We start from the raw sequence: 21599 nt of genomic DNA, 5'->3' as shown, positions 1-21599 counted from the left end.
TAGTCTTATGATCTTTATGGTCTTAAAGAAATAAAAAGGCGGAAATTATGAAATTAATACAATGTAATGATAGTTTTGTATAAGGAAGATAGATAATGTATTTGTTCTAGATATTTTTTCTACTCAAGTTGTGCATATGTCGAATGTTATCGAGTGTGCTTGTAAAACAAAAGATGTCTTAGGTTATTGTGCACTGTCCTTCATTTGCTCTAATTAAACAATCTTTTCATATTCGATATCATTTATATTTATATAATAAAAATACAATAAATATGTATTAAAAAATATTTATTAATATTTTTATTATAAATATAGATAATATCAAATATAGAAAGATTGTATTTATTTAGATGATATTTTCTTTAAAATTTTTAATAAAACATTACATTAATAATTGAAACAAATATAAAAAAAATTCATTACAAATAATTTATTAATATACGATGCATATGTTCATATAAGGCAAAAAAGGACTGTGTACAAATTTCATACTTAACTTAAAATTTAATATGGTGATATGAAAGAGAAATTGTTATTAAAAAATATTAATGACAAGGTAACAAGTATTTTGACACGTGCATATTTCGAGAATCATTATATTGCTCCTTTTTTTCTCTTTCAAAATAATCATACTGATGCATCTGTAAGATACTGTCTATTTCTAAAAAATCTACAAAATTTATTGACTAAAAATTAACGATCAAAAAAGATAGAATTTTATGAATAATATATCTAATTAATTTTTCTATAATATATAATTTCTGATGTGAAGAAATGAAAAGCGAAACATCAGAAATATAAAATCATATTTGCAGCTGTGTCTTGTTAATATAACAGGTATGTTGTATAAATATAGTTTTAATACTTGCTTCTGTTATATGTAAGAATAGTCAAAAAAAAGATTAGTACTATAAAAGAATAGCAATACCAGTTAATTACACGAAATTAGAATCAATATATTAAAAGTAACATTCAAAATAACATCATTGTGTCCATTTATAGATTATATTATAGATTCGTAAAAGAATAATAGATTCAAGAAATTTTTGTTTTTATTATTTTAAAAAGAATAATGTTAATGAATTTTTTATCTCAACATTATTTTTTTAAATTGACAAAAAAAGCAATATAAGTACTGTAAATATATATGATTTATAGTCATAAATTTATGAAAAAAAAATGAAGGTTTTTCTGTGTGCTTATCATACATCTATATTACAATATAAAAATTTCAATTTTAACACAATTGTATTAGGAGTAGTAATATCAGCAACATTTATCTCACTGTCATTTCTAAGCCCCAGTTCTATTAGCGTTTTCGTTAAATTTTCACGAGTTCTTTCTTCGATACTTGCTACAGTTTGCATGTACAATGTTTTATTTTTTCCATCAATGTATGTTGTCAGACCTGGATTTTTCATTTGCAAGTCAGGTCTCTCACATAAAAGTTCTATCAAATCTTTTAATTTAAATTTAGGATTATTAATTTTGATTTCTTTTGGAACTTGGCTACATGCCACACAGTCTTCTTTTTTTTCAGCTTCATAAGTGTAAGTATAAATTCCATCTACATTGTTGAGTACCTTCACAAAAAGAAATTACTGCATATTATGTTTTATTTTTACAATTATAATAAATTAAATAACAATAACAATACCATATAATTATTTAATGAAGCACTGCAACTGCTAGCAAGTTTAAATGCCTCTGTGGCACATGTTGCAGCAATAACAGCATTAGTAGATGCTACAGCAGGTATAATATTTTTTACTACTCCTTGCACTAATCTATATGTTAAACCTTGTATTCCAAATTGTGCTGCTCTTTCATTAGATTTTTCATAAATCCAGTTTATATGTTGAGGATCATCACCATCTATTGCACAATCAAATGGATTTTCTTTTGGCCATTGAATTACTTTTACATATTCTATACAATGTTCTGGTAGACGGGGAGTATTTGCTATTGTACATAATGGATATGTGACCTATATTTCAATATAATGATAATTCAAGATTAAAAAACTATATTATATCAAATATAAACATAAAACATATTGGATAAATTTACCTGAGGAGGATATAAATCTAAAGTACATTCAATACAAGCAGTCAAACCAGGTAGTATTACTCTTGCATTTCCTTTAAAACCTTCTGTACCTCCATCAATCATTGGTATTATGCTTGATCGATCTAATTCTCCATTTTCATAAATTAACAATGATAACAACATGCCATTAATCCATCTTCTTGCAACTATTGAATCTAAACCACAAATTACTATGTGAAATTGTCTATAAAATTCTTCATCCTTATCTTGTATCTTGCAACAATGAGATATGACATTACAGCCTGGAATTCTATTATTAACAAATTTTGCAGCTACTTCTGCCTTTGATGAACCAATATCTTTGTGATGAAAAAGAAATTGCCTGCAATTTTTTTTGGTAAAATTTTTCATACTTTTTTTTAAAAAATATCTTAATAAAATTTAATAAGAAATATTTTGGCAAATTATCGCATATTTTCGTACCGATTAAGGTTAGATAATTCAATGGTGTCCATGTCAATTACATGAATTTGTCTAAATCCCATTAATGCTAAATTTTTAAGTAATTCACATCCTAAACCACCAGCTCCAACAACGAGAATCTTACAATTATCTAATAAAAATTGTAAAGTTTCTGTTGATGGTTCAAAATCTGGTCTACAAAAGGGACCCGATCTTTCTAATACTTTTCGTAAATTACTCCATCGTCTATGCATATGATCGGAACCCATTTTTGAAATACTGTTAAAATATTATTTATAATCACTTTTATAAATTATAAATCACTTTTAAATAAATAATAATTAAACATTTTATATACTTTATAACCTATACAGTTTGAATATTCACTACATTCAAAATACCTATCACTTATGTCAATAACAGTAGCGACGCCAAACTATCATTTCTAGATGTATAAAATATAATATAATATAATTACAATAGTGCATCACTTTGAAGCAGTTTTAAATAATTTTTAATATAGTTTATAATCCTTTTTTTTCTTGAATCATTTTTTTTTTATTGAAGAAATATCTGAAGAATATTAATGTATGTTATTTTCTTTATAAATATGTTGATTTAAATTCAATTGAAATCTGTAACTTTTTAATTTGTAAAATATTTGATTTTCTATTTATTTAATATATAATATATTTGTTTATATGTAATTTCAATTTAATTAATTTCTCCAATTTAATTAAATTCAATAATGGTTTAATTATTTTATATACCGTCTCTCGAGCGAACTGCCTTCCATCACGGCGTGCTTATAGCCTCATAGTATAAAATCGATATGTAAATCAGTGTTATACGGATGAAATGGTGAGTAACTCCTGATAGTATTATATTAGATTAAACCAATTGCATTTCTACATAATCATGTATACATTGACCGCGAATTTTAAAATTGTTTCGATACATTCTTTCTTTTTGTCTGTAAAGCAAATTTATTTTTTATAAGTAATAATATAAATCTATAAATATTTAATCATACAATCGTTACAGTATCGATAACCGGTAATTCATAAGTACATATACATAAAAGAAATTATTAAAATTTTTTTAAAACATTCAAAAAAAGTATATATTAAATTTCAAATCAAATGAAATATTTTCAATCTTTCCATTAATTCATTTTTATTTTTTCTTATCAATTCAGAAATAAATATTAATAGCGATATTAGACTTTTTGCCTACAGATATTTGTTGTTCCCCTCCTTTCGAGATTCAGCAGCACAAGAGACACAATGAGGCGCGCTCTTAGCGAATAAAAAGTTGCGCTTTCTACTCACGAGCAAATATTATTCGATGATGCTTATATAAAACAATTTGTATACGCGCGAGTAACATGTGATCGATGATAGTATAAAATGAATGTAGTTTAATAAATACAAGATATTTGTTCGATTTGTGCTATTACAAAACGGAGCACTTGAGTGGTATGCTTTCATGTTTACATGTTGCGCATACGTCAAATCGATACGTCGTGTGCATATACGACCGAGTTTAGTGAGTGGATTATGAAATTTGTGCATGAAAAGTTCGCACGTGGTTTATAATTGTCCATTGCGTTGTGTAAATGTACTTTTTGTTTGGCATTTAGGTATATAGAGAACCTGTAATAGCAAACTTGGAAAATATTGAAGAATACGTCGATAAATACATATCTATCAAAATATAACTGAAGAAGTATTAAAGTTATCGCTGAGGATTTGTGTTGGAGGTGAATATAATTCGAAACGATTCGAAAGCTTCTATGGGATATAATATTGCGAATTGGGAAATGATACGCACGAGGGAGGAATTGGTGGAGAAATTGGGTCTGGACGGCGCGGATGATACTAATACTTTGTTGAACAATATGGTAGACGTCAGAGCGTGCTACAAACCTAACGGAAAAGTAAGATTTTTGTGTCAAAAGTTTTTCTTCTTGTGTTTATTAATTTCGATGCATATTCGTGAATTTGAATGCAATTGTTATGTCTTTGTTTGAGCTACATAATTTAATTTTCATAATTGGTTTTATATTAATATATTATATTTAATATTATATTATATAAATATATTATATTAATATTATGAAGAAAATATGTTTATTAAAATGTGTTTTAAATTATTAATTAAGTAAAATTTATTATCAATATTAATGATTGATTTGATTTACAAATATTAATGAATATTGATCATTGATTTCAAAATTTATAAAGTATGTCATTAATATTTGTTTATAAATCAAGAAGTATTTAAAATGTTCTATTTTATCGTTTGACTTGATTTAAGAAAATTGCTATTGATTAATGTTCACAATGAATAAGAACTAGGGGGATAAGAACTAGTTTTATTTTTTAAGGAAGCTATTCATTATGTTTGTAATTTATCTATTAATTTAAAGTAAATTGAAAAATAGATTAGATAGAACATAATAAATTTAAATATTTTTTAGTTTCGCGAAAAAAATAAATAGAATAGAATATGAATCCTTGAAATTAATACTAAAGACTAATATCGAATTGAATCGATATTTAAACCATTCGATTGCTCGATTCATTTTTCGAGTTTTATTTCATGCTTCGAGTTTTTCGAGTTTTACTTCATTCTTTATATTTTATTTAATTAAAATTTTTAATTGAATTATCAAATTCTATTTTTTATTTTATTTTATTCGATATTAAATCTGAGAACATTTATTATGAACAATCAAAATTCTAAAATCATCAACCATTTTCCATCTAATCTTATCTATATTAATTTATTTATATATACTTATCTATATTAATTTATACTTTCAATTTATTTATTGCATTTTATTAACGTGCATCAGATCATTAACATTTACATTTGATTCCTTCTCTATATTTGATGCATCAGCATTCTAATTGCATGAATTGTTAAATGCATGAATTCTTAATTGTTGTTAAGTTTGCAATTTTGCATTTCTCTCTCTCTCTCTCTCTCTCTCTCTCTCTCTCTCTCTCTCTCTCTCTCTCTCTCTCTCTCTCTCTCTATCTATCTATCTATCTATCTATCTATCTATCTATCTATCTATCTATCTATCTATCTATCTATCTATCTATCTATCTATCTATCTATTTATCTATTTATCTCTCTATCTTTCTATCTATTTATCTATCTATTTATTTATCTTTTTCTCTTAATTCAAATTGTTCACGCATTACACTAGCACAAAATGTTTTAATTTATTATATGATAAACAATGACAATGAATTAGTCAAAGCATGGTAAGATATGTGTTCACACGAAACGTTACGTCGCTGCATTAAATATGCTCCGACAAACCACGTGATATATTCAGCTGGCGATCTCTATGAAGCCGTAGCCAGAAGTCAGTGCTGGTTCGACGACTTTCGCGATCTAACGCGTACGTCTGGAAAGTGCTACGATTGCAGGTAATATACGCGCCACTTCTTTCATGCCGGGGCCTGTCTTAATGAATCTACATCGCGTGACTACGCAGTCGAATTGACAAGTGTTTTTTTCTTTACGATTAAGTAAATTGTGAGAATTTAAATATATTTTTTTAATTTAGAGATTTATTAATTTTAATTTTGCCATAATTTTAAATTAATTAAAGATACTTTGGATGAAGTTTTAAGTATTATTAAAAAAAAAAAATAATGGGATCACAACAGTGCATAAACAAATAAAGGGACAAAAAATAAAATATATATTGCATATACGATAAGAAAAAAATATAAATAAAAAGAAATATATGCTTTCTAATTTTTGCAATGCGTGTGATTTTGTTTTCATCTACGTGCATATTCTTTTTAGTATAATTAAAAAATATGTGAACGAGTAAAATGTAATGACTGATTTTTTTTTTTCTCTTCGAGTAAATTGCATACTAAAAGTTATAACACTATACATATTAGTAGTATTGTAACGATATGATGATAAAGAAAAAAAACAATTTATTGGATTTACCGAATATTATCGATTAACAAATTGTGATTGCTTATCAAACTTGCTTATCAAACTTATTTAAAAATTGTAATTGCAAGAAGTGTATATTAATTGAATAATCTTACAAATATGTGTCTTTTTTTTCTTTTTTTCTGTTATCTTTTCTTTTTTCTTTCTCGAGACAAACAAGAATGAATAGAATTGTTGCTATGACCGCTCAAGTATTAGGTTAGTACATAAATAACGGTAGTTTTTTTTTGTTTCAAAATAGTAAAATATTGTAATTTGAACAAATTCGAAGATCTTTCATTATAAAGTGCATATTTATACTGTGTATATATTTATAAGTGCATATTATCGAATAATAAATAATTTTGCGCTACTTTTATTAAAAGTATATGTATTAAAATCATATTTTTTATTAATTTTATTATTATTTTTTTTATATAATTATTTATAATACTTATTATCATTTCAATTATCATATTCAATTATAATCTTTTTTTTGAATCTTAGTGATTTATTATAATTATTGCATAATTGTTGTAATTATATAATATGTATTTTTATAATTATTTTAATTCAATATTTTCTTTTTTTCATTTTTTTTTTACTTCTAGATTATAAAGATTTGTTAATAAGCAGATAAATTTATTTTATACATATTTTTTTAAATTTGACACATTTTTAATTCCTAATCAAATGATATGAATATTAAAAATATTCCAAAATATCACGATAAAAAATTAAACTTTTTTTTTTAATTTATTACTTATGATATATATTTTTTAATTATTTACTGACATATTATATTGAATTTTGTGTAGAATTCTAGAAATTGGAACAAGTATTGTTTTTAGAAACTCTTTTTTTAAATGCTATAGTGTAATTGAGGTTTGAAGAAGATCGTTATTTTTGTACCAACTAGATAGCTTTGTCGAAAAGCATAAAATTTTGTTGACAATATGTCATAGTTCATTCTTCCCATTTCAGATACAGAAATTGATTTTGAAGTGTGACGCAAGTATGAAAAACAGTAAAAAAAGTTATTTCTGCGATGAAATTATTTTCTGATGCAGTAATCGATGTTTATTTTATGAATAATCAACTTTGAATATCAATTTCTTTATATTTTTAAAAATCTTTAAAAATAATTATGGCTATAATTAATGCTATTTTCTGAAAGAGTCAAATAATTACATTTCAATTTTGATTAAAATGATACAATGTTATTATTTTAACTTATTGTTTGTAGTTTTTTTATTCAAATTTTCATGGTTTTTTCTCTTTTTTTATTTTTTTGTTATTTATTTTTTATTAAATCTTAAATCATAAATTATTGAATTCACTAATTAAAACATAAAAAATAAAAATAAAAATTGCAGATTGAAACATAATAAAAGAGAAAAATTTAATAAAACATAACTATTAAGTATAATAATATTATTTTTCTTGTTTATATAGATATTATACGTAAATGTTTTAATTTCAAAAATGCAAATTGTATAATTTATTCAAATTTCTTTGAAAAATTATTTTTACAGAAAATCAATTTGCAAAATTTTGTTTTTATAATGCTTCATTATGTTCTCAAATAAATATTTTTATTTCGTGACAAAATTAAATAAAAAAAATAAATCAATAAATATATAAATTGATTTTCTTGAATTTCGCGCGTTTTATTTAAATAATTTCGTAATTAGATGGGCCCCGTGTTTTTTCTTTGTTTCTTCCAGTAAAGCGGAAAAAAGCTTGCCGCTGCATGTGCAGCGGTTTGGTCACGAGCGCGAGTTTTGAAGTAGTTGAATATCTTCTCTTTCTTCACATGCATGGGTCCTGGTTTATTCAATTACTACGTTCCTGTTGTGCACTATCGACAACCATCGTCACACTGCGCACGTGTATCGGCTTTCTAAGCTCGATTAATACTAGAAATGACCAAGGATAAACAGGTAAGTGCTTTTGGTGTTTCACAATTAATTTTTTTCTTCTTTTCTTTTTCTCTTAATGAACACGAATGTTCTTTTATAATTTAATGTTATATTGTATCGTGATATCAGTAATTGGAGATATGTGACTCTTTTTTATTTACAAAGAGAATATCATTTTTTAAGAATAATTTCGATAATTTTAAATAAATCTTTATTTAAGTGATTAATTTTAATTCTTGTATCAATATTTCCTAAATTCTTAATATGATTCAATTTTCTAATAATTTTAATAATTTTTTTCATTTTTTAATATTAAAATTCTAATCTTACGTTTAAATATCAATTTATATTTCAAAGGAATAAATAAATTTTAATATTTTTAAATAAATAAGTTTTAATTTTGTTATTAGATTTTAATATTTTTAATTTTGTTTAATTTTTTAATTTCCTAATGTTTTTTATCGAATTTTATTTGAAATTCGAAAGAATTCGCAAAATAAATTCGTTAAAAATATGATATATTTTGATAATCACAAAAATTAACTCGATTTAAATATTTCTCTGAGTATAGTATAATAATATATAATAACGATAATATTAGATACATTAAATTTGCATAATATCAATCATATTGGAACATGTTTATCTGAGATTCTTATTATTATCGATATCGATTATTGTCGATATCGAGAGATTAATTTAGAACATAGAAATTCAATTTGTCAATTTGGTATTTTTTTAAATATAAAAATCAATAGAAAAACTAGTACAAGTATTGTGTCATCTAATCTGATGTTTATTAATATTGTAATTTTTCTTTTAAAAAATATTTATTATTATTTCTTATATTTTAATAAATTAATCAAAATGAAATTCAAAAATTTTAATAAAATTCGATTATTAATAAATTAATCTATTTCGATTGAAATATCGAAATTTGAACTATTTTCGATATCTTCAATTATTATTAATATTATTTAATATCGATATCATTTAATTAATGTATTTCGATTATTTAATCGATACTACTATCGATGTACATTTATATACGACTTGTTCAATTGTTATTTTAGAATTGTGCTATGAATTTGCAATAATATTTGAAATTTCAAATCTTCAATTACTGAAAACATATTTTTTTAATATACACGAAATTTATAAGCTTTTATTTGCTGATTATAATGAATGAAGAGTATAGTTTATTTCTATTTTGAACGGATCTGTTACAAGAGAAAGGTTATGGCACAATGAATCAAAATATTCTTTTTTTTTTGCACAATGCACTGATACGCATGTATTTATTCATATTTAATATCTTAAATTTATTTATTTCTTTTTAATTTTGTTCAATTTTTTTATATAAAAAATATTTAATTAATTATTTGCATGCTCAGGCGTAAGATAATAATATATATATATACGATATGTATTTTTCATTTTTCATTTGATAATTTTGCGCTTAATTGTATCTTTCTATATTTCAGGAGAATTATAACATTTTGATAACATTGTGACTAGACAAAGGCGAGATTAATATCGCACGCGTGCATAATGCTTGTATGACCTTAATTGCTATTAGCATGCCACGCGATTATTACTCGTGAAACATGATCGATTCAGTTGAATTATTTGATCACTCTTAGTGAACGAAAAAATAATACTATAAAATTATATTGTCGCAACAAAAATTATTAAAACAAACAATTTCCAATTATAAAAATGATTTTATATAGTTGGAATCATTTTCTTTTTTTTTCAAAAATACAGTAATTATAAATAAAAATGCAGTAATCACATATTTTTAAATTCCTTTACATTCTTTTGTATTTTTATATCATTAATATAATCAATAAAAATATTATTTCACTTATTTTTTAATTTTTTAATTTTTTTTTGTTAAAAAGAAAAAGATTATGTAGATTAACAAAAATAATAGTTTAGAATTTATTTTAAAATTAATTTTAAAATATGTTTCTATTAGATTCCAAGAGACTTTGATGATCATCAACACAAGAATTTCAAATGCCTCATTCAATGAGCAATGCAAAAGATAAAATGTATTTTCTAATAAACTTATACAAAAAATATCGAAAATGAATCATAAAGGTTGAAAAATGTATGTGATAAATAATCAAAATTCATCAAAAATCATTGATTATGCTTTCAACATTTTTTAAATTCATAAATCTATTAAAAAATCATTTGAATACTTTTTACATTTTATAAAGAATATATAAAAATATTAAAATATATAAAAATATATAAATATTATAAAAATAACGAAAAATAATATATAGGGGTTGATTATCTTTTAAACTTACAAAAACATTATATGAATGTTTTTTTATTGTCCTTCATTCCACAATTGTGATGATTATCATCCATAATTGTATGAAGATAATAATGAATGAAGATAAATAAAATTGATTAAAAATGTTATCATGAAGTAAACGAATTATCAGTTTTTTTTAAATTCATGAAGAAATTATCAGATCAATCTTTTATTATCCTTGAACATAATCATGATATATCAAATAATAAAAAATATAGTTTTCATTATTTTTTTTAAATTTATAATGAGATCATTAGAACATTATTTTATTATTCTTGATCAAAGCATGATCGTGTGTAACATATACAAAAGTAATATAAAATAAAGTAACGTCAAAATGTTACCGTTAATTATTCTTGCGTTTACAAAGCTTACGATTAAGCTTACGATTAGAATTTTGCAGAGATCGAAACGTAAATCCGAAAAAATTCGATGTATATTTTTTCATTATTTATCAAGAAAAAGTCGCATAATTTGCTCTGTCTCACCGCGCTACGTTGCTCACTATACGCACCACGCGCGACTAACTTCAAAGATTTCGTATCGCGGTGATTTTATGCGAATACAAATAAGAATCGAACGTTAAAATATAGTTAAAATGAAACTTGTATCATTAATGCAAAATCATTAACAATACAATAAATAATTTCTTTGAAATTTTTCTTGATTTTTAATGAAAATGTTTAAAAATTAAAAAATCAAATTAAATTAAATTTTATAACATTATTATTTTTGCAGTATAGATAAAATTTATTTCTTGAAAGTTAGAATTAAATAAAAAAAGATTTAAAAGAAAGATTAATAATAGATAAGATTACTGATTGTCTTTAAACAAAAATAGTGGATTTTTCAAACTCCAAAAAAAGAAATTAAATAAATTATGAAAAAATTGTTTGTTTAAAAGAAATAATAAGTTTTTTATAGCTTTTAGTTATTTTAAGAGAATAATTTTGTTAATTCTAAAACAAATTAAAAATCAATTTAAATTAAAAATTCAAAATATTAAGAAAACTCCCAATTAATATTTAATAAAATAAAACAATTTTGTTTCCATAAAAAAATAATTAGAATTTTTATAATTTCTTTTCTTTTTTCATTTTTTAGAAGAAAAAAGAATATTTTTGTAAAGTAATTTTGATAAGGAATTATTTTGTATCAATAATAAATTGTTCATTTTATTTCACAAAACTTTCTTCTTCACGGTTTCTGAGTTGGAGAGAGTTTTAGGAACATATAAATATATTCTGCTCATGTTATTGACCTTACTGCAAATAATGTTCAAAGAATATTAAAAATGAATTCGAACGATCAGAGATAATTGTATGAATTTTGATTTAATGTTGGATATGTTTAAAAATGATTGGACAAACTATACGGTTTTTAAAATGATTTTTTTCGATTCATTATATATCTTCAATAATTTCGCAATAAATATTTTAAAGTTTATTTTTTTAATGTTTCTTCTCTGTATAATTGTTTTGAATAATAATATCCTAAGAAATTGATTACTTGATTAATTTCAAAAATTGTATAAAATAAAAAAATGAAAAAAAATAAAGTAATAAATTAAAAAATGATTGTATAGATATTTTTTATTTATCTTGAATTTCAAACAATATTCTATTTCTTTATAGCAGTGGAAAATTCATTACCATAAGACACACACACACACACACACACACATTCGAATGAAAAATGAATTGCTTATTTTTAAATAATTTTAAATAAATGCAAAGATTAATAATAATAATAAAATATTTATTAAAAATTGGCAAGGATTGATCCTAAAAAGAAAAGTTAGTTTTAAGTTTTGCTTCGAAGAATAGTTATTCTCATTTTAAGTTCATCGACCTATCAACGTGATAAAGTCACTTTGCATGTCATATCATCGGCTTCTACTTGAGAATTGATGATACGATGATGTGATTTATAAGTAACAAATAAAAGTCTTCTGATTTTCTTATAATTAAAAAATGTTTTAATTTAAAGAAATCGGCTATACCATAATTTCTTGTATTCCAAGATAAATTTATAAAAATAAATATTGAATATTTTATAAAATTTTTTATATAAATAATTGCAAATAAAAATAATCGTAGTGATCTTTTTGGAAACATTAATCTACACATTAGATTTAAAACAATATTTTTTCAAATTTTATTTTATCATAATTTTTATCCGTTTAGTTAATATATTTTTTTATCCTCGATAATAATTCTATCTGAATTTTTCCAGTCATGGTTTCGTGGCGTTCGAAGCAGTAAATTTCGCCATGTTTACGGTGTACCTGCTAAACGAGAAAAATGTTATGACAATATCAAAATCACGAAGAATGCCCACGACTCACAATTTTGCGCTGTGAATCCCAAATTCCTTGCCGTTGTGACGGAAGTGGCAGGCGGCGGGGCATTCTTGGTTTTGCCGCTTGATCGCGTGAGTTATCTAACTTATCAAATTATCGATTTGCTATTCTTATCATACATATGAGTTAACATTACTTGATAATATATTTTGCCTGAACTATCGTGAACGGTCGATCATGAATTATAAATTGACGCAAATATTTAATATTGAATGTTATTAAAAGAAAAATATTGCAAAACGTAAAAATAAATGGAGATAAGAATGCGAATTAATGATTTATTAAATAAAATTATTAAATTGAATAATAATAGTTATTTGATTGAATTTCATTTTTTCCTTCTTCTTTTCTTTTTTTTAGACTGGTAGACTAGATTTTAACGCCAGCAGAGTAACTGGACACACTGGACCGGTTCTGGACATCAAATGGAATCCATTTAATGATAATATCATTGCTTCCTGTTCCGATGATTGCACTGTACGATGTTCCTATTTTTATATATCATTATTTAAAATATTAGACAATATTTATTTATTAAAAGGATTGTTACTTTTATGATATTAGATATTAGAAGTTACGTAAAAGTTTAGATGAAAAAAGTAAATTGTTTTTCATTATATTTTCATGTGGATTTAATCTTACAATGAAGTAAATCGAATGAAAAATGTTTTGTCAAATGACCTGTCGGCGTGACAAATTGCTATGAACGACTGAATCGTAAAATATAGCATCCATCATTTGTTAAAAGACAGAATGTTTTGTTAAAATTAGAACGCAATATTTTGTCCTATTTACTTTCATCATCTTTGATATGTATAGCAAGAATGATACAAAAAATAGAATATAGGAATCTTTATTATTATTTAAAAAAATTATTTTTCAATAATTTTAAGTATTTTATAAGCTTTAATGATTTAATTTTATTTTATTTGTTTCATAATGCTTTTTTCTTCTAATCTTAAATGTAGATAAAATTGTGGCATATTCCTGATGGTGGATTATCACGAAATCTCACCGAATGGTTAGTGGAGTTGCAAGGACATAAACGTCGTGTTGCATACATAGAATGGCATCCTGTTGCTGAAAATGTGCTATTCAGTGCTGGCTTTGATCATCTTGTTATCGTATGGGATATAAATAAAGGAGAGGCCGTCAACATAATTGATAGGCATCCTGATGTAATTTACAGTATATCACTAAATCGTGATGGTAGCTTATTGGCGACAACATGCAAGGATAAAAAATTAAGGGTTTTTGAGCCAAGATCTGGTATCGTAGTCTCTGTACGTATTACTCTGTACTGATTACTTTTATTTTAAAATTAAAACTTATTCGAATGAATATTTCTATAAAACATTCGTTAAAGGAAGGGGTCTGTCATGCTGGAACAAAAGCTAGTAAAGTGGTTTTCCTTGGTAGTTCTGGTCGTCTTCTTACGACAGGCTTCAGTCGACATTCTGACAGGCAGTATGCTATTTGGAGTCAGCATGATTTGAATATACCATTAACGTGCGAAACAATTGATTCTTCCAGTGGAGTAGTTTTTCCATATTATGATAACGATACGAACATGGTATATTTGGCAGGAAAGGTAAAAGAATAATATCACAAAATTGTATATATAGAATAGATTTTATATATTTTTTTTTTTATTTTAGGGTGATGGTAATATTCGATACTATGAGATAGTAAATGAAGCACCTTGGATGCATTATCTTAGTCAATTCATCTCTGGAAATCCTCAACGAGGATTAGGTGTAATGCCAAAAAGAGGCGTTAATACTGCTATTTGTGAAGTATTCAGATTTTATAAATTACATGCGACTCGAGGAATGTGCGAGCCGATATCTATGATAGTTCCTCGAAAAGTATGTAGGAATGTGAAAAATTAAATTAAATAAATATATTTATTTAATATGATATAATTATTAATTATTTTTATTTTATAGAGTGATCAATTCCAAGAAGATTTGTATCCCGATACTGTGGGTACTTGTCCAGCTTTATCAGCTAGAGATTGGATAAGCGGAATGAATAATCCACCAATTTTAATTTCTTTGAAAACCGGTAAGTAAAATTAGTAGAATTTCATTTCATCTTATATTTTTTCTCCGTATATATTACTTGATTTTATTATTTAAATATAAACAGGTGGTAGTATTACCACGCATAAACCTCGAGTATATAAGCCACCTCAACTTCCACCAACAACTGACTTGAATAATAAAAAGAAATTCGCTTTTTTGTCTACCGAAACTGTACCAGATTACAGACCCATCGAATTTCATGATATGTCGGAGAAAAGTCAAAAGACATCTAGTAATCAAAGTACTAAATTTCAGCAACTGCAACAAAAATTCGGCAATGTTGTATTACAGGTAGAAATGTTTCCATAATATTTTTATTAATCTTTTCATGAATCTAATGTTAATCAATGTATTTTGTAGAAAAATATTATTTCTCCTCCACTGAATGATAATAAGGTCTTAGAGAATGTGGACATTCCTAATAACGAAGCAGAACTGAGATTAGCATTTGTTCGCCAAACTGATGAATTAAGATTAGTACGAAGACAACTTGCAAATAGTCAGTTACGTGTTAAAGAATTGGAGGAGCAAATTCGCAAACTTCAGCGTCAGTAAATATACAATTATTTCGGAATATATAACGTATGCGCCGAATAAAATTTTTTGTAGCGTTGTTGCTAGTTGTACAACAAACATGGTACTTAACAAAGTGATAACGTATATTATTCATGGCAATCTAAACGCCTACGCTTTTAATAAAATTTACATACACATACAAAAAAAGAACAAAAAAAAAAAAAGAAGAAAATAAAAGATATTTAAAGGTATCCGAGAAATATGAACTGGAAATACTGGTTTTATATATATATTCTAATAATATATTAATAGAGAGTTATATAATTCTCTCTAATGTATCTTATAAATGATACATGATGCATTTTATAGCATTTCGCATTTCTCTATAATATATTTTTTTTTTGTAATTTTTTACATGGTGATCTTGTACCATTGTTAGAAAAAAAGCAGCAATGAAGCAACAATAATTTAGTCAATTTTTTTAAGATGCAATACATAGATGTAATTGTTCTGCTGTAGAGAAACTGAACAAAAAGATGAACAAATAATTGTGATTTACACTAATGCCTTCATATAAACGAGTTTTTGTCTATATAAAATCTTAATATTTCTCCAAGGTTTTATCAAATAACTTTTAAGTATTAAGTATTTCATAAATGAAGTTCTCTTTTAATTCTATGAAGTTTAATATATTTTTTTTATTTGCATATAAAAAATATAAATGTATACATATTATTGATTGTGCAAATTGTCTTATCTTTTTAGAAAATAATTTTTTAAAATTATATTATCAAAAAAAGGAGAAAGATTAACCTAATATAAAGACGCAAAACTTGAACAAAGTATTAAATGTTCAGTACATGAAGAATTGTACCTGTCTTGTGCATATGCACGTTTATCGTATGCGATTCGTTTTATATATATATAATTGTCATACATAGAATGATAAATAAATGCAAAGATATTTAGAAGTTGCGAAGAAAATACAATAAAACGAACATCATTCGAAAATAGCACAAGATGCAAGAATTAATAATGATTAATAATTAAAATTAAGATTTCTTTCTAAGAAACGAAAAAAAAATAGTTCAATAAATTTTCTGTAATATTATTTTATTAATTTCTTTAAAATGAATTTGTTAATATCTTAATGATATTTATGATCATATTTATTGTTTGATTTATTTTTTATACTTTAATTAGTGAACATTTATTTTTCATTGTTGATAGTTAGTAATATTTATGAATTCCATTATAATAATTGTCATTAATCGATCAATTAATTTAAAATTACTATTATTATTGTTATTATTCTCTTTTATCCTATTTTTTTTGCCTCATACATAAGATAATATAAAAATGATGTATTTAATTTATTAATGTTTAAGCTATTCTGTATTATCAAATATATCGATCACTGCCACATTCACTGCCATGAAACCAGTGGCAATAGAATTTTTTTTAAAAACGCATGGCAGTGACGATATTTATTGTATACTATTATAAATTAATTTTGAATCTTAAGCTGATATTTTTTTCATCCAATTAAAATATAGAACTTAATGTACATAATGGAATTTTTAAATCAGAAAAAAAGAAAAAATAAATGCTGAATGATCAAAGATCATTAATTAAGGAAAAAAAAAAGAAATATATTATTGTATATCGATTGTTTTTGGAAAAAATATTATAAATGTTTTATTTATTTTATTCATTTATATTCACATATTATATATATAGATAGTAATACCAATATATGTGTGTCAAATTATACATTTTTAGGACCAACAAACTGAAAAAGAAATTGTTAGTCACAAAATATTCTATTATTGCTTAATAGTGATCAAATTTAATAATGATTTATATACACTATTTATACACACACACACACACACACACACGCATATGTATTTTTCATACGATATATAGTTATAATGTCGAGAGATAAAAATATAAAAAAAAACTTTGACTGATAAAATATGCTTGTGATCGGTGCACATTAATTATTATAATAAAAAAAAGATAGAAAAAAAATAATACAAAATACAAACATAAACATAAAAAAAGAGAAGAACATTGGCGATTTTTATCATATAATGATAAATGTATGATTTATAAGAATTGATTATTCTGATGAAAAAACTACGATGAAAAAATATCATTTTGTTATTTTCTTTAATATTTAAAACACAATTATGCAGATAGAAAATTATTAATCAATGTGTCATCAAATATAGATACATATATTATGTCAGATATCGTAATATTATTATGTTAGATATCGTAATATTATCAATATTAGGCTCGATATTAACTTGTATGTGTATTTTATTTTATTTTATAATTACAGAAAGAAAAACATATAGGATGAAGCTTTTGCATGAAAATGTGTATTCTTTAAAAAAATTTCCACCATGAAATGCGTATTCACAAACGATCAATTTTGCAATATTGTAACTTTATATACCCGATTGAGATACTTAGTAAATATTAATGAATTCATATTGTTGTATCGAAGAGTGCTATCCTATGTACCGTTCATTATATAAATATAGATATACCAAAGAACGTGCAAGTACCTTATTATGAATATCGTCGTGAGACAATTTGTTAAAAGCAGTTGATCGACTATATTATATTATATTTATATGCAAATAAATGAATGTATATGCAAGATGAATAAGGGATCTCGTTCAATGAAAATAAAGAACAAAGCATTCGATTGTATTTATATTGTCTTATAATCCATACAAACATTTTTTAGTTGTGAAGTTTAATTATTATGGGTATATTTAATCATATATATGTGTTTTCAAAAGACAAAATTAAAAATAAAAATAGATTTTTATATTTACATTGTTCAAACACTATAAGATTCATATTTTGTACAAAAATATACAAAAATAAGTAATCTAGATCTTTGTTAAATAAATAAACAGAACAAAGTAAAAAAATAATTATATATATATAAGTACACGATTTAATAGGTTAGATGTGTACGAATAAAAACTTAATCCTATTAAAATTCGATTTTAAGAATAGTTAACTTATTTCTTATTTGTGTTTATAATCATATCATATGAGAAAAATGACGCAAATTCAGTCTAAATATTCTTCAATTAAGTTACAAAATTCATATATTATAAAATGTGTTAACACTATAATTATTATAGCTAAATAATATCTTTATTTAAAATTCTACCAGAAAGAGAAGGCACGTCAATATTATCTTATGAAATAAATCAAGTATGAATTATTCCCTTAAAGATTAATATTTATTCTATTCTATTTATTCATATTAACACATTACGAACGAATAACATTCATCATAAATTTATCATAAAATGCACTCAAAAAATTATTATATTTAATGATATAAATATTTATCTTTTAAGGAATAATTTATAAATTATTAATAATCCAACCAATACCATCCACGAAATACTTGGTTTCAATATTGTCGCTGGATTGCATCCATCGCCGGCACAAGTATAAATACAAGTTCGATAAGTTAACTTGTCACCTTGTTGATTTACGTAATCGCAATAATTCCCCAAATCCAGTGCTGAACAAAATCTTTTTGTGCCTATTCCACCTATTTAAACATATATAGAGAAAATAATTTTATTTTATTTAATGCAAATGAAAAGTTTATTAATCCACAGAAAAACAATAATAACATGCTTTTATATACTTAAGATGAAAGATGTAGAGGGATAACATATTTCTAAAAGCAGCATGCAATATATATTTTGGTTATTCATTTTTCATGAAATTATTAAATTATTTATATTTATATATAAAATATTTATTTATGGAAAAACTTTCCTTTGATCAAAGTTTCAAAGGAAATAAAATCTCTGTGTATTAGAAATAAGGAAAGTCTACAAGTGAACACTCGATATCGAGAACACTCAAAAAATATATGAACCTCCGAATCGTCCGATCGATTTGATGCAGTATTGTGCATCGTAAACATGATTGCAGTTCGCTGGTCGTAAGGTACTTAATACCAATTTACTATCTCCGCAGCTCAGTTCTTCTTCCGATGTACACTGATAGCAATCCAGAGTAGTCGCTTAATCGATTGAAAAAGTACTGAATATAGCGGTTATTGTTATATATACTGCATCAATTAAATGATTTGTTTAATGAGAATTGTTATAATATACACTGTAATTTATCCAACACATTTTCCAATGCTTAACGATTTGTAATAATACATATATTTTAAATAAATAAATTTTAATGATAACCAAAAATTAATAATCATTATACATTAAATATTAAATATAAAATAGGCCATCCCTTTTTATGCAGATGTGATTTGAAATACGTTAGTCACCTAAAAACCAATTTGAATTGAAATGATTATCGATCGTGCTTTGACTGTTTTCACATGCTTCGATAAATCGATATGGCAATATCACTATATGATTAAAGGTTAGTTTTCATTTAAAAGTGCTAAGTTTCGCAATTGATTCCCTTTTCCAATATATGTAATCTGATCAGCCGATATTGTTTTACCCTCGAATCGGCCTGTATGCTTCACACAATATTGTGCCTCGAAAACAGCATCACAAGGCTCTGGCTTGATATCGATGTCGCTCGAAAGAAATTCGTTGCATTGGAAGGGATGCGAGTTGTTTGTGCTGATGCATTGATAGCATTGTAAACTGTGGACTGAACGAAAAGAGAAAGAAGAAATTCTGTTTATTTTTTAATTCATGGTTTTGTCAAACTAAATCGAACTAATCGAACAATGTGATTCAAATAATATTATAAATAATAGTTAATATTATAAATTATAATAAAATAATACATAAAATAATATATAATAATTATAATAAAAAATAAAAACATTTTAAATATTAGTTAAATATTTAATTCTTAATTGATTATTTATTAAGAAGAATAAATATAAGAGTTTTTTTATGAATAAATATGAACAAATATAAAATTTAAAAAATTTTATTATTTATGATTATAAAAAATATATAATTTCCATAAAAAAATAATTGACCTAGATAATTTTTTATTGACTGTGTGGAATTTATTTACTGTGTGGAATGTTAAACTAATAATTTTTTACGTCGTTTATACGTACATATTATATATATATGCAAATCTATGAATGATAATTTGTTTTCATTTTAAAGTTTAATTATAGGAATAATTTTTCATGCAATATTAAAGTTTTAATAACGAAATAATCTACTAACTTCAAGCTGTTATTTAAATATAAGTGTTCAACTAAATTGATTCTTTCGCTCGATGTTTATAAATTAATAAAAGATCTTATGTAATTCAATGTACAAATTTTATCACAGTTCTTAATAAAGAGAACAATGTAAAAATTTATAAATGCCCCACCCAAAGGACGCCACGATATTCACATCTATAGTTACATGCATTAACCTTACCATTTTCGATGAAAAATAGAAATGCCGCGAAAATTGCGTAGCTTCTAATCTTGCTGATAGCGTTCATGTTGTAAAATATTTTTATTACGGATTACACACGAAACACTTTTATGAAAAATTAATCGATGGTTTTATATTTCTTTCTAGCACTTCTTGCTAAAACAATCACAACTATGCACGACTGTAACTTCCGTTCGAATTTATATCCACCCAAACGAATATAACGACGACGCGAAAGCGACTGACTAGACAGAGAGAAGGGGACCGCACATATATCATGTGATGTAGCCAAGTTGTTCCGATTCGAATCGAAAATAATCGAAGTGACTTAACATAATTTAATAATAATTTTAATTATTAATTTGTTTATTTATAATTTTAATTATAAATAATTATAATTTTAATTATTAATTTGTTTATTTATAATTTGCATATTTTTTACTTTTTTTTAAATATATGATATTTAAAAAATAT

At 24.3% G+C, this 21599-nt stretch overlaps 3 protein-coding genes and 1 long non-coding RNA gene across 11 annotated transcripts; 2 read left to right on the top strand and 2 right to left on the bottom strand.

Moving 5' to 3' along the window:
* Positions 1–1034: 1034 nt before the first annotated feature.
* Positions 1035–3421, bottom strand: LOC108003379 (NEDD8-activating enzyme E1 catalytic subunit). 5 transcript variants are annotated; one of them, XM_062073753.1, is made up of 6 exons: positions 3282–3421; positions 2533–2790; positions 2349–2431; positions 2071–2264; positions 1658–1987; positions 1035–1583 (listed from the first exon to the last, which is right to left on the bottom strand). In XM_062073753.1, the coding sequence occupies exons 1-6, from the start codon at positions 3305–3307 to the stop codon at positions 1203–1205; spliced, it is 1272 nt and encodes a 423-aa protein (XP_061929737.1). In that variant the 5' UTR covers positions 3308–3421; the 3' UTR covers positions 1035–1202. The 5 variants fall into 5 exon arrangements, with proteins under 5 accessions (XP_061929737.1, XP_016921077.1, XP_016921080.1 ...); XM_017065588.3 differs by having other exon boundaries at positions 2071–2431; XM_017065591.3 differs by lacking the exon at positions 3282–3421 and adding an exon at positions 2990–3267 and having other exon boundaries at positions 2071–2431.
* Positions 3422–4306: 885 nt separating this feature from the next.
* On the top strand, positions 4307–18429 carry LOC108003377 (coronin-2B). Of its 3 annotated transcripts, none has more exons than XM_017065584.3 (10): positions 5319–5957; positions 8211–8426; positions 12973–13170; positions 13460–13576; positions 14068–14382; positions 14466–14690; positions 14758–14967; positions 15049–15166; positions 15251–15477; positions 15547–18429. In XM_017065584.3, the coding sequence occupies exons 2-10, from the start codon at positions 8409–8411 to the stop codon at positions 15739–15741; spliced, it is 1623 nt and encodes a 540-aa protein (XP_016921073.1). In that variant the 5' UTR covers positions 5319–5957; positions 8211–8408; the 3' UTR covers positions 15742–18429. The 3 variants fall into 3 exon arrangements, with proteins under 3 accessions (XP_061929734.1, XP_016921073.1, XP_016921075.1); XM_017065586.3 differs by having other exon boundaries at positions 5319–6066; XM_062073750.1 differs by lacking the exons at positions 5319–5957; positions 8211–8426 and adding an exon at positions 4307–4450.
* On the top strand, positions 9342–12183 carry LOC133665987 (uncharacterized). Of its 2 annotated transcripts, none has more exons than XR_009829497.1 (2): positions 9342–9641; positions 9890–12183. It is a non-coding gene; the product is annotated as an uncharacterized LOC133665987 (long non-coding RNA). The 2 variants fall into 2 exon arrangements; XR_009829498.1 differs by having other exon boundaries at positions 9342–9699.
* LOC108003428 (uncharacterized) lies at positions 18420–21380 on the bottom strand. The gene is made up of 4 exons (XM_017065667.3): positions 21126–21380; positions 20230–20385; positions 19634–19780; positions 18420–19297 (listed from the first exon to the last, which is right to left on the bottom strand). The coding sequence occupies exons 1-4, from the start codon at positions 21190–21192 to the stop codon at positions 19086–19088; spliced, it is 582 nt and encodes a 193-aa protein (XP_016921156.1). The 5' UTR covers positions 21193–21380; the 3' UTR covers positions 18420–19085.
* Positions 21381–21599: the final 219 nt, after the last annotated feature.

The sequence above is a fragment of the Apis cerana genome, linkage group LG4 (genome assembly GCF_029169275.1).
Source record: "Apis cerana isolate GH-2021 linkage group LG4, AcerK_1.0, whole genome shotgun sequence".
NCBI lineage: Eukaryota > Metazoa > Arthropoda > Insecta > Hymenoptera > Apidae > Apis > Apis cerana.
The sequence above is the reverse complement of the archived record's forward strand: the minus strand, read 5'-3'. Positions and strand labels throughout refer to the sequence as shown.

Coding starts and splice junctions, on each gene's coding strand:
- LOC108003379 (XM_017065588.3), bottom strand. CDS start 3,307: ATGGAAGGCAGTTCGCTCGAGAGACG. Junction 2,791..3,281: donor GGCAGTTCGCTCGAGAGACG/GTATATAAAATA, acceptor ATATTTTAACAG/TATTTCAAAAATGGGTTCCG. Junction 2,432..2,532: donor GAATTATCTAACCTTAATCG/GTACGAAAATAT, acceptor AAAAAATTGCAG/GCAATTTCTTTTTCATCACA.
- LOC108003377 (XM_062073750.1), top strand. CDS start 4,307: ATGGGATATAATATTGCGAATTGGGAAATGATACGCACGAGGGAGGAA. Junction 13,171..13,459: donor TGGTTTTGCCGCTTGATCGC/GTGAGTTATCTA, acceptor TCTTTTTTTTAG/ACTGGTAGACTAGATTTTAA. Junction 15,167..15,250: donor TTTAATTTCTTTGAAAACCG/GTAAGTAAAATT, acceptor AAATATAAACAG/GTGGTAGTATTACCACGCAT.
- LOC108003428 (XM_017065667.3), bottom strand. CDS start 21,192: ATGAACGCTATCAGCAAGATTAGAAGCTACGCAATTTTCGCGGCATTT. Junction 20,386..21,125: donor TCTATTTTTCATCGAAAATG/GTAAGGTTAATG, acceptor CTTTTCGTTCAG/TCCACAGTTTACAATGCTAT. Junction 19,298..19,633: donor ATCGATCGGACGATTCGGAG/GTTCATATATTT, acceptor ATGTTTAAATAG/GTGGAATAGGCACAAAAAGA.